We start from the raw sequence: 13,737 nt of genomic DNA, 5'->3' as shown, positions 1-13,737 counted from the left end.
TTGCCTTTTTCCCTGTAACCCAAACTTTTCAAATAGGAAGCCCCCATTATTTCTGTCTGTTCATTGTCCTACCTGTGATCTGGTATACACAAATAAACAGTGCACCAGGAACCCCTTTAAGAAGTAAGAAGTGCTGGAGTTTACAACAGCTTCTACATTTGCTACGTTGCAGCTAGAGTAGCAGTAGCTAGCGGCTCAGTGTGTCTGCTTCCACCTTTTGTTCTGCTAAAAGATGAGAAAAGTGAATATTGGCCAACATGACAGCTCCGTAAAATGGGTTGTAGCATTGGCAGATCTCCACATCCCTCCCTGTGTGATGGCAGCTCTGAAGAGAAGGTTCCTTTTGAAGCATGCGGCACCTCTCAGCAGAGGGTTGCGGGCACGTGCCTGCCTGTTCTTGTGATCTCCCATTCATGATGGCTTTCGCTATAAAACGATCTCATGCCACAGCTTCATGGACCTGGGCTGGTGCTGCCTGTGTTCTCGGCACAATAGGAGACATCTGTTAATTAGTGGTTAATGTTTCAGAACATGTAGCAGCTGTTGTGATTACGGGGAAAGGATGACGCTCTGCATACATGTTCCTCATTACAGGGCTCGGCATCCTACGTGGTTTTATCTTTTCTTTCTAGATCAGGAAAGTTACATTACATCTTTCTATGGCGCTGGTTCTGCATGTTTTGCCAGTGGATGTGTTTCTTTGTTGATCGGGTCACAATGTGCTTTTTTTTTTTTTTTTACTTAAAGTACTGTGAAATATAATGCACATAAGTGAACCATTTCTTTTCATTCTGTGATCTGCTACTTCATGGATTGTCCCTTTTCGCAGGATACAATTAGGGCTTGTACACACGTTGCGTTTTTGCAGTATTTTATCTTAGCGGTTTTGTCACAGAAAGTGTTTTAATGTTATAGTAAAACTAATGAAATTTCTGAACCTCATGCACATGCTGCTTATTTTTAACTTTCAGATTTGAACCATCAAAGCTTTTTCTCAAATCTGCAGCATGTCAATTCTTTTGGTGTTTTTTCAGTATTTTTCACTCTTTCAAATGTATAGGGAAAAAACTCATACAAAACACATTTCACAGTAACTTTCCTGCCAACACTAGTATGTGCAGCAGATTTTTCTGTTGCAAAATCCTAACGCACATACCTTTTTATAGAAAACCTTTATCCTGGAGAATCTGTTGGTATCACTAATGGCCGGCCGTTTGCTCGCCTCTACTTTTTGGTTAAAAACAATGCAGCTAGATGTTACTTTTCTTACTTTTTCTCTTAAAAAAAAAAAAAAATATATGTCTAGATTGACCGTTTTTAGGTGATTTAGCTACTTTTGGCATTTTGGGGTTTTTATTTTTCTTCCCACATAGGAGTTTAAAATGAAACAAACAAAAACACATTTTTAGGGTTTATCCACTTGGAGCCTTTATTCAGTGTCAAAATCTGCAGCAAATTGGTATGGATTTTGCTATGGTAATTTTAGCGCTGAAGTTATGCAAATTTGACACATCAACTCTTCACATTACACTAAAATCCGCTGAAAATTCTCAGCATAAGTTGTTGTACATTGAATGTTCGATCTGCAGTGCTGCGCAATTAATGCTGCAGCTTTTCACTGCAGTGTGTGGATAAGGGGTCATAAAATCTCATTGACCATGATGCTACTAAAACGGGCAGCAGCTTTGCTCACCCTATATATTACAAAACTAAAAAACTCCATCAAAATAATTTGTTAAAGTGGTTGTCTAATCTTCTTTCTTCAAGAGCGCACCGCTCCTCTGCCTCCCGGCTTCCTTCCTCTTGCACATTGACAGTTCGGATCAGCGACCGCATCTGAGAAGCGGAGAGGACATGTTTACTGGCCAGTGTTGACCAGATTCAGAGCTGCCTTTACAAGCTGTATAGCAAACCGCTTGCAAGCTCACCCTCCTTACCTAGGAGACCGGCCACCTCTGATAGCCTATAGCAGTGGCTGGTAAATTGGGTAACAAGCAGTAAACTAATGAAATTAAAATTCCCTGTTTTTAAGACTTGAGAGGATTTATAATAAGCAGGAAATTTTGTTTTTTTCAAACAGTTTGCTCATTTTTAAAAACTTGAGACAGCTAATGAAAAGGCTGTAACATGGCTATTTAAGAACTTTCCTGGTATAAAAATCCCATTTTTTTTTCTTCTGTGTGCAGATTTCTTTCTCTTCACCACCTACAAGTGTCAGTCTTCACTGTAGTTCTGGAATTCTATTCACAGACAAGAAATCTGTGTGAAATCGTGCTTAGGTTGCAGAATAGGAAATATGTCAATTTAGGTTGAGCGCTACCTGCTCTAATCGGCATAAACAAGACTTATCCCTGGCACATGTGACACCGTAACTGATTTGTGCCACGGCTGCTCTGTCTATGACTGTCACACATGGTTTTCTTTTTTTTTTTGCACCTAATTATAACTAATGAACAGTTATAGGATATTTCCTTCCCCCCTCCTCTTACCATACTTCTGAGTGGTTTAAAAATAATGCATCTGTCATACATGCGAGGCCACATGCGTTGTGATGCCGGGAGTGCGTCATATTCCCCCAGCTGGCAGCATTCCACTTGTAGGGGTCCGGGGAAGCGTTGGCTGCTGTCCTCCCACCCTGCCCCTGCCTAATTCCTACGTAAACTCATCCCAAGAGCATATCGGCGCCATTGAAAGTCAAACCTAGGAAGGTCCTGTCTTGTGATATCCTTAGTGATTCTACTCTACGGTCTATTACGTGGGGCTTTTCATCTGTTACGTAGCTCCGTGTTGTTGGCGTCTTACCTCTTGTTTTACGCCCAGTATAGCAGGGAATAATCTTTTTTTTTTTTTTTTTTTTTTTTTACCTTTTTATTAATTGAAAAGCAATGTATGTTTCTAGCAAAGCAGAAATGGATGAGCCATATAGGTTGGGGGTTGATGATAACAGAAGCTTGTATTTCCTCACCGCCTTCCTTTTGGTTTTTCTCTGTGCTGTAATATCCTCCCAAGTACTGATAGGTTATCTTGTTCCTGAGGCAGTGATGTGGCTATATGATAGGAAGACTAGATCGTAAGCATTACTGCATGCTTTTGATAACTTTGTTAGGCTCTGTTCACATCTCGCATTTTGACTGTTGATGGTATACATCGGGAGTGTCGGGTCTGGTGTATAACTTCAATGTAACCATAGGCTTCCATGCATACACTGTGCCAGTATGCCTCAACTCACCTGACCTGTTTTTGTTTCTTTTTATTTAAATTTGTAAAAGTTTTTAGTATTTTATGCCCCCATACACATTAGATGGCTGTTGGCCGATCGATTGGGGCAACTAATCAGTCGGCCAACAGCTATCTTGGCCATCTCTCCCATAGCACCACTTGCTCGGCCAGGCACTCCTGTTCCCTATGGAAGACATGTCTGGTGGTGGATTATCTCAGGGAGAACAAACGGATCACCAGTCCGGAATCACACGCCAGATTCTTAATTTTCCCGACAGTCAATTGTCTTAAGCTCTCATAAACATTAGACTATCGATCAAACACGTAGTTATTAGCAGGTGTAGCCAACATTAGTTTGATGTTTACGGGGCTTTAGTCATCCAATTTTTTACCAAGCAATAAATATTTCCATGTCAAACATTGGCAAAACTTGTTATGTTGCTAATAAAATCCCAGAGATCATAGAGGCCATTTTTAACATGCTGGTGTTGATCTGAAGAATACTCCAAGATGCTCATCCCCAATGTGGCTGGCTACTGCAAAATTGGGTTAAAGGGAACCTGTCACCAGCTTTTTCCAATGTAAAGTACGGCCACCATCATTAACGCCTCTTTTACAGCACTCTGGGAAGCTTATGTTGGTGCCCAATCCCCTCTGCATAGCGCAAAAATAGCTTTTATTATACTGACATATGGTGTTGTCCGATGGGAATCTCTGGTCTTGATATGGCGATGCCTCATCTCTTCCCACAATCTCCGTTCTCCTTTCCTGCTTCATGTGCCTGATGCATCCTACATCATCCACTCCGTGCCCCCCAATCGCAGCCCTGTGCAAGTGTACGTCTCTCTGCCCTTGTGAGGTCAGAGCAGAGCACTATAGATCTCATGCGTCCATTTTACTTTCGGGTCATCTGCGCTGTTTGTCCTTTCCCGGTACAAGTACAGTATTTTGTTCTGCCCTCGGCAGGGCAGAGAGGTGCGCCTGCACAGGAACGCGATTGGGATACACTGGATGATGTAGGACGCATCATCCACGGGAAGCAAGGAGGGCAGTGCTTGTAATAAAAGAGGCGCCGGATGAAGACCCCACTGTATGTGCATATAATAAAAGGTCTTTTATTATAGAATGCTGTAAAAAAAAGGCCGTACTCGATACTGGGAAACCTAGTGACCGGTTCCCTTTAAGGGTATTGCACTACTTCCACTTTCATTATGTAATCACAAAATGACTCAACCTTCATTAAAGAAATATAACACGCTAACGAGAACCTAACCCCAAGTCATTATCGATCTGGTTTTATTTGCTAAACATTGCTTTCCTAGTGTTTAACAGCGTCTTCTCACGTAATGAGCATGGATGGCCCAACCAACGTCAACCAGTTTTTACCAGGTCTGAAGCAAAATCACATGCACCCAGCAGTCCAGAGGTGTAAGCACTGCCCCGGGGACACTTGTTTCGCACTTGATTTGCAGCCGTATTTCAGTCTATCCAGAGCTGGTCTTGAATATACATTATATTCTTGGCACATTAACTTTTACTACTAAAGGCCCTTTCTCTATCACATGCTTAGGGCTCCTTTAAGCGTCTGCTTTGCCTTTCTCGTGGATGGAAAGCTGTTACTCTACATATTTGGGCCATGAGAACGTTTCGCTTCTGATGATAAATGCAGTGATTTGCTGTAGCCGTTTGAGACCACGGAGTAATAAGAGTCTCATGATGTACTTTTGCTTTGCATACTTTGGTCCTGGTACAAATACTTTTCAGATGTGAGTTACAACGCCAGATGGCATTCAGGGACACTTAACGTGGGTCATTTATGAGATTTGTATATATGGCTATGGCAGATTATTAATCAGTCAGGGGGGTAGCAGGTCTACATGCTAACACGTCATGTCACCCGGATTGCCTTTGTGTTTCAGTAATTGAAATGTTATCGTTTTGTTTTTGTTATTGCTTATTATTTCATATAGTGAATTCATTTGGTGTAATACCGCTGTTAGAAAATAAAACATTATACTTTTAATTTGATATAATCACTATGAACAACGAAAATCACTCCCCATATGTCGTGCCCTTTCGGTGCCACACTGCTTCACTTTGTCTTCTGTTTCTTTCAGATAGTAAATTGGCTCAATGGTGCACCGGCGTATATTGGCCTATTACCTTTAAAGGGATTTTCCCACTAAGAAAGTTAATTTAAATCAGTAGATCTTGGAATAATAATAATTTCCACAATTGGTTGTGTTGAAATAAAATGTTCCTGTGCTGAGATAATCTTATAAATGTGCCCCTGCTGTGTACTGTGTAATAGCTGTGTCTGACCATACAGGAACATGGTCTGATCATACCACATCTCCTGGGCAGGGGAGGAAGAAAGAGTATACAGACATTACAGTACAGGATCACAAAAATGTTTCTTTGAAGTAAAACATTTTTTTAAAAACCGGCAGGGAAATGCTTTATTTCACAAAAAGAATCAGGTGTGATCCTCTGCTGAAATGTCTGTATACTCTTTTTCTTCCTCCCCTGCCCAGGAGATGTGGTATGATCAGACCATGTCCCTGTACGGTCAGACACCGCCATTGCACAGTACACAGGGGCACATTTATAAGATTATCTCAACACAGGAGCATTTTATTTAAACAAATCCAATTGTGGAAATTATTATTCCAAGATCTATTGATTAAAATTAACTTTTTAAAATTTATTTTGTTAGTGGGAAAACCAGTTTAGTTGTCAATCATGATAATTGACCAGCTCGCGATCTATGAACGCTTTCCAGAAGCCATTGCCGGCTGTTGTAGCACTGTTGCTAGGCAATGCTGATACTGCTTTTTTGGCAGGGAGGGGTTTTCACACTTATGGCTGTGAGGGTCCATCTGATGGAGATGTCCATGAGATGCTCAGGAACTTGATAACCACCATCATACAACAGTGACATTATGGCTGCATTAGTGAGCCAAATAGAATATTCCAGTAGCTTGGTTTTTTATTTATTTTTTTGGAGCCAGACAATTAAAGTGGTTGTCCAGCATTAGAAAAACATTACTGAATTCTTTCAGAAACAGCACTACGTTGTTTAGAGGTTGTGTGTGATATTGCTGTGTAGCCCCATTAACAAACAAGACAAAACCTATAGCCAGGGCTAGCGATGTTTGTGAGAAGGCCGCCATGCTTCTCTAATTCCGGACAGCCCATTTCGGTCTGGCTCCAGTATCAAATGTGTAGGTGAAATGTAAATAAGAAAGTTTCCATTACTGACGGCATGCGAAGGGTTGACTCCTAACTGTCTATAAAATCAAGTTTATTTGGTTTGTAAGTTTTAGGGGTTGTCCTCTTCTTGGACTAACCTTTCTTAAATGTTGCAATCCCCTGTGTAAAGTATACACTATGGTTCAAAAGTTTGGGGTCATTTAGAAATTTCATTATTTTTGAAAGAAAAGCACATTTTTTTTCAATGAAGCTAACATTAAATGAATCAGAAATACACTCTATACATTGTTAATGTGGTAAATGACTATTCTAGCTGCAAACGTCTTGTTTTTATTGCAATATCTACATAGATGTATAAAGGCCCATTTCCAACAACCACCACTCCAGTGTTTTAATGGTACATTGTGTTTGCCAACTGTGTAAGAAGGCTAATGGAGGTTTAGAAAACCCTTGCACAAGATGTTAGCCCAGCTGAAGACTGTTTGACTGATCTGAGAAGCTATAAAATTGACCTTCCTTTTGAGCCAGTTGAGAACCTGGAGCATTACATTTGTTTGTTCTATGAAACTCTCAAAATGGCCAGAAAAAGAGAACTTTCATGTGAAACGTGACAGTTTATTCTTCTTAGAAATGAAGGCTATTCCATGCGAGAAATTGCCAAGAAACCGAAGATTTCCTACAATGGTGTGTACTACTCCCTTCAGAGGAGAGCACAAACAGGCTCTAACCAGAATAGAAAGAGAAGTGGGAGGCCCCGCGGCACAACTGAGCAACAAGACAAGTACATTAGAGTCTCTAGTTTGAGAAATCGACGCCTCATAGCTCCTCAACTGGCAACTCTACAGTGAAGAGGTGACTCTGGAATGCTGGCCCTCAGGGCAAAGTGGCAAAGACAAGGCCATATTTGAGACTTTGTAATAAAAAGAAAAAATTAATATGGGCAAAAGCACACGAAGATTGGAAAAAAGTTTTATGGACAGACTAATCAAAGTTTGAGGTGTTTGGATCACACAAAAGAACATTTGTGAGACGCAGAACAACTGAAAAGATGCTGGAAGAGTGCCTGACGCCATCTGTCAAGCATGGTGGAGGTAATGTGATGGTCTGGGGTTGCTTTGGTGCTGGTAAAGTGGGAGATTTGTACAAGGTAAATGGGATTTTGAATAAGGAAGGCGATCACTCCATTTTGCAACGCCATGCCATACCCTGTGGACAGTGCTTGATTGGAGCCAATTTCATCCTACAACAGGACCATGACCCAAAGCACACCTCCAAATTATGCATGAACTATTTAGGGAAGAAGCAGGCAGCTGGTATTCTATCTGTAATGGAGTGGCCAGCGCAGTCACCAGATCTCAACCCCATTGAGCTGTTGTGGGAACAGCTTGACCGTATGGTACGCAAAAAGTGCCCATCAAGCCAATCCAACTTGTGGGAGGGGCTTCAGGAAGCATGGGGGGCAATTTCTCAAGATTACCTCAGCAAATTAACAGCTAGAATGCCAAAGGTCTGCAATGCTGGAATTGCTGCAAAGGGAGCATTCTTTGACGAAAGCAAAGTTTGAAGGAGAAATTTATTCTTTCTAATACAAATCATTATTTCATTGTCAATGTCTGGACTATATTTTCTAATCATTTTGCAACTCATTTGATAAATAAAAGTATGAGTTTTCATGGAAAACACAAAATTGTCTGGGTGACCCCAAACTTTTGAACGGTAGTGTATATATAAAAAAAAACAAAAACATTATACTCCCCGTATTTGTGATGTTTGCTGATTTGCCATTGCTCCCTGCCCCGATACCCCCAGAAACCCGCTTATTCTGCCAGTGTAAGCTGTTGCCAGCCCTTATTCCATGGCGGCCTTACAAATGAATGGGCATTCATGTAATACTACAATTGCTTAAATCCAACCAAAAGGGAGCTGCTTTCTCCTCTGTCTCACAGAGGAGGTTTCCAAGCAGATGACCCACCCCACCCCCTGACATTCATAGGGCGAAAGGACAGTTGTTGTTCTCATAACAATCATTTATACACAATGTTGGTTTTCCAGACATGTAAACACATGTAGTGTGCTGTTTTGTGCTAAGCCTGCATTGTCTGGCAGATTGTGTGTCCAAAATCCTAATTGTACACCTCAGAAGTCTGCCGCTCTGCATGCCTAACTCTACTGGAATGGCCGGCCGCGTTATTAGGCAATGCCCAGAACAAGGCTTCCACATATGGAAACGGAACTTTAATGATCACTTTTGCAAGACTTTCAAAGATGGCTAGATGAAACCAGACATGACGTCTTTCCTCGTCCTCATTAGTTGCTTCTCTCAATTATGGGGCATAACAGGAATCCGGATTAAACATGCAAGCATGCTGAATGTATTCCTCTTAACCTAAACATTGTATTATATCAGCCTCCCATAGGTTTCCCTCTGCATATAAGTTTAATTTAGGTTTAATAAGCGGAGTAAAGCTTTCCTTGTATTCAGCTATATGCAATGAAGTAATAAAGGAAAAATCGTACAAGCAAAACCCAGACCCGGCACTTAAGGGTAGATACACGAGTGTCTTGATTTGCCCCCAGGGGGGCGGCAATATTGAAATGCTTCATATTTGCTTATACCGTGTGAAACATTTTGACTTTGTTTTTATGTCGTCACAGGATATGGTAAATCATTTAAGGTCTGGCTCGTTTTCCTTGTGCTTTTTCCAGAAATGCATACCAAACGCATTACTTGGAGGTTTCTAGCCGTCTGGGATCCAGCTCTGCTAACAGAAAACAAATTTATCGACATCTTTGCTATACATTGCACCTTGCAAAAGTTGTAAATGACCCCAGCACTGGGGTTTTTTTTAGGTTGGTGTCTGAGGTCTGCACCTAGAGCTACCGGTCAGCGAGGGGTTATCGAGTTCATAGATTTGCTCTAGCATTTGAACCGAAAGCTAAGCATTGGAAACCTTGTTTAGCATGTGAGAAGCTTAAAAGATTTAGTAGATTCCTCCTTTGATGCCGCAGGTCTGTCTGCAGTTCTATACAGAGACCACATAGTGTGGTCAGGAGGCACAGAGCCTGTAGCCCATACTGCTTGCAGAAAATCTGAAAAATACCCAGAATGGTAGAGTAACAAGGGTACTCCTTTTAGACTATGATCGCATATCGTTGTAGAATGCGTTCAATGGCTGTTGGGCCTAACGTCCGAATACCTGAAAAACTGGATTAGGGCGTATGCGCTGATGGGGTCACTGACTATGATGCAGAAGGGGTCACACTGTGCTCTGTCATGCATCATTTTCAGCCATATACGCCCATTGTTGGCGGGCGCCAAGACCTAGTAGACTGCGTCATGCTTCCAGCCTCAACAAGGCAAATACAGTACAAAATGTTGGGTAAGACGTGTGTTGTGAACCCAGCCTTAGGTAGTAATGTAAATGCATCAAGTTCAAACCTTTGCATCTTGATAAGCCCACCTGTTGAGTTATTCTAGCAGACATCGCAATAAGTCAAGTGCAGCTTCTACTTGCAGCATTGTCCTAAATCTCCGCTCCAGAATAAATAGTGATGGAGTAATCTCCAGACCTGTCTGCTGTTCCTGGTCCATAGCATGCATGATGATTATTCCTATATATGTACAGAAAAGTAATTTCTTATTTGGCAATGACAGTAATTTAGCATTTAAAGTAAATAAGGTTCAGTCTCCTTAAAACACACCTTGGAGCAGATGTGAAGCACAAGACTGATGCAAAAATCCCCCCTCCTTCTTTGTAGCCTTCTTTTACTTGTTCCTCTTGCCAGGAAGGCTTGCGTAAGCCAGCAAAAACGTGCAGCCCAACCACAAAGCTGTATTATCGGGGACTCCAGCTATTGCTGGCGGTAAGTAGGAAATAGATTAAACACAGGTTTCCCCTGTTCCTAAGCTGCCAGCACTGATGTCAGTGACATTAAATGATCCTGCGCTGAGCTCACTGTAGCCCGAGATCCCCTGCACTAAGCCATTTGTGTGGAGTTTTGTTTTATAGGTTGTTAAGGAAATAGTGACTGTTGTTGATGAGAAACAATGGTGAGTCCAGACACAAATCTAAGCTCGGCGTTTAGCACTTGCCGTCTCTTCACTTGATAAGTCCATTATGAGCGGCACAGACTGCATTCATTGCATCATGTGGAAATCTTGAGTTTTTTCCTCTGACACAGTTGTGGATGTTTAAAAAGACCTAAAAATGATTTTTCTATTTCTAACGTCTGCAAATCAGACCTGCATAACTGTGTGATAGATGTTCCCATCCCCCATCACCTATAGCACCATGGTATAAACATAGTGGTATCCTGCACCACCAGGGGCGGCGCTCCTTGTTTCTTTATAAAATGTCATTTTTTTTACCAGGACTAGTCTCCTGAATCTGGCGTATTTCTTTTGTTCCTGCACCTCTCCATTTTTTAGACATGGCTCCTTCTCCCTGTATATAAATCTAGTCTTGGTATCCGAGTGGGTGTAATCATCGGCTGTTCTCGGTAGTTGTCCTCTTGAAAACAACAATCTGTTGGCTAAAAAAATACTAGTTTCATATGCAGAAAAGAGGGGGCCATATTTCAAGAATTGAGAGGAGACTGAACAAAAAATACACCAGAATTCAAGGAAAAATAATAAACAGCGATAAAAAAAATACATATTTTTGGCAAATGACAGGGTCCTCTCTAATTAATGCTCTTTACTTGTATGCAGTGCTGTCTGAATCTCTTCACCATCTACTTATTTGTTTGTTACCCCAGAACGATACATTTTTGTAAGCGTTGTCTGACAGACACCCCCCCCCCCCCCATTACGCTGGCCATAGAAACTAATACATATGAGTTGAATAAATTGAGGTTAGGTCCACATGTGGTGAATTAGCAGCATGTCTCATCCAGATGTGTGATGGATTCGCCACAGATTTCACCCGCCATTGACCGTGATGAAATCCGTGGTGAATATCCGCTAGAGAAATGGACATGCTGCAATTGCTAGAATCCACTTCCCTGGTACTGTAATCCTCTGTGGATTTTACTTCCGTGAATCTGGAGGTAAAATCCACATCACTTCCATCATGTGCAGCTCTACGCTAAACAAGTTTTCTAACAGGTCGACAAACTGATCCACGATGAAGGGTCACAGATCTGTCAAGAAAATGGTGACCATGTGCATAGTCACACCTGAGCCGTCAAAGCTGTAGAAATGGAACAGATAATGCACTCACCAACAGTGTTGCTTGATAATACTCCTGTTTGTTCGGGATTACACATGCAGAGTGGTGGTGCAGGTTCTAGGGTGCGAGGACTTTGGAATTTGCACCACCTGGCTCGCCTGCACACGGCTAGTGCCCTGTCTACGTGGTTTTCAGGTTAACACTCTTTCATATGTAGAGTGCAGCGACCAGTGCTTGACATTTGAATGCTGCACATCGTGACTGGTGCCTCATAGTGTTGAGCGAGTATGTTCTAGTAACCCTTTCGGCGAGTATGTTCGGGCCGAGCTCCGAGTATTTATAGCTGCTCGGTGATATGGTTGAATCGCTCCCGTGTGCATGATTTGACAGTTTTATTACATGTGAGGAATGTCTATTTCTTAGACATTCTTCACATGTAATAAAACTGTCAAACAGTTGCAAATCATGCTCACGGGAGCGATTCAACCTTATCACCGAGCAGCTATAAATACTCGGAGCTCGGCCCGAGCATACTCGGACAGAACATACTCGCTCAACCCTAGTGCCTCACTATTTCTCTTTATATGCTGGACATGTGCATAGTCACTCTCCATCATCCGGATCGGGTGATGAAGAAGGACATAAGGAAGTTGTGTTTTTTTGTTTGTTTTTTCTGGTCATTCGCTTGTTCCTGTTTTATTAAAGTTAATGATCCTTGGATGGTAAATTAATATATTCATATTTTGTGCATTTTTTTTTCTTTCTCCAGAATAACAACCTCTACAACCTCAGCAAGATACCCGTTGAATCTCAAGGGATTATGGACTCTAAGTAGCCTCCACACATCACAACCAGGACCTCACATCCTCCTCTTCAATAAATGGTACGCTGCATCCACTTCACTTTGTTTACTACACACGCAAACCTCAGGAGTCAGCTGACTGAACCGCACCTTCTCTGTTGTGCCAAGCAAAAAGCACTGTGACGTCTGGACAGAAGCAATCTGCTCCTTCTTCTACATCCGTGGAGACCACCTCAGTGATCCGATCGTCCCCCGCACCTGCTCACGGTGCGCACGGACTTGCATCCTCGCACATTGTTCTCGATTCATTCAATTTAATTTGCTGCTGAAAATTTCAAGAAAGAAAAACTGTATTACAAATCATTGGTGTAAATTATTAAGTACGAGAAAAAAAGAAATGTTAATAATGATTGATGAGCATTAAATATTTAACATAGGTTTTGATTTATACAGTTTTTTTGTTTTGTTAGAGCCCATTTTTACTTGGGCGTTTGAGGTATTCTGTTATAAACAGACTTTGGATAATTGATTGCTAAAATATGGCTAATAAAATAAGTAGGGTACTATTCTCCTCTATAAGAAACAGAGCAGGTCCTAGATTGTAAGGACTTATTTTTTATTTTTTTTTATTTTGGGTCCTTTATTTAGCGACACTTGTAATATAAGTGTATGTAAAAAAAAAAAAAAATACATCCGCACTCCCAGCATTGACGTGCTTTAACTCCTTCTGTGCCAGATAGGGCTGCAGTTTTTCTAAGATGTTTTATCAGAACTGACGACCCTAAACATACTACTCACAGGTGTAAAAGATTAAAAACAGACTTTTTTTTTTTCACTGCACAGGTACAAGAAAATATGAAATCAAGTCTTCCATTGTATATAATGTAAAACAAAGAAATAAAAACATAAAATAATAAAAAAAATAAATAAAAGGGAAAAAAAGTGAAACTTGGCTGAACTCTTTAAATGAAACTCCCTGGAATGAGCAATGTGGTTGTTTGTAAATTCTGGAAAATCTTTCTATATGTAATAAACTAGATACTGTTTAATTTTTTCCTGGTACATGAGTTGTATGTTTATTTTCTTAAAGTATAAGCAGTTGTTATAAGCAGGGCTGTGGAGTCTGTATAAAATGGACCAACTCCGACTCCTAAAATATATATATAATAAATTGAGTACAGTAGTTCAATGCAGTTTGTGGGGAATATTTTTTCAGAATTTGGGAAAGTTATGAAATTTCCTATAAATGTCTGTCCTATTCCTGATCTAAGGGTCTAGACTTTTAGCTGAGATGAATCTGTGCTACAGTAAATTTATCACTTAAACATGAGC

General features: G+C 41.0%; 1 protein-coding gene across 2 annotated transcripts in view; it reads left to right on the top strand.

Annotated features, from left to right (window-relative positions):
* The window catches only part of IRS1 (insulin receptor substrate 1), a 40,450-nt gene extending 26,983 nt beyond the window's left edge, over window positions 1–13,467 (top strand). For both annotated transcript variants that reach the window (XM_073674697.1, XM_073674698.1), the window contains one exon: window positions 12,373–13,467. Coding sequence is in view for 1 of the 2 variants with exons in the window: in XM_073674698.1 (XP_073530799.1) it covers window positions 12,373–12,377 (5 nt within the window). In the remaining variant the exon portion in view is untranslated. The remainder of the gene's footprint in view (window positions 1–12,372) is intronic.
* Window positions 13,468–13,737: the final 270 nt, after the last annotated feature.

This window comes from Phyllobates terribilis, unplaced genomic scaffold, assembly GCF_046119375.1.
Source record: "Phyllobates terribilis strain yellow unplaced genomic scaffold, ASM4611937v1 Scaffold_3__8_contigs__length_932513732, whole genome shotgun sequence".
NCBI classification, from domain to species: domain Eukaryota; kingdom Metazoa; phylum Chordata; class Amphibia; order Anura; family Dendrobatidae; genus Phyllobates; species Phyllobates terribilis.
The sequence above is the reverse complement of the archived record's forward strand: the minus strand, read 5'-3'. Positions and strand labels throughout refer to the sequence as shown.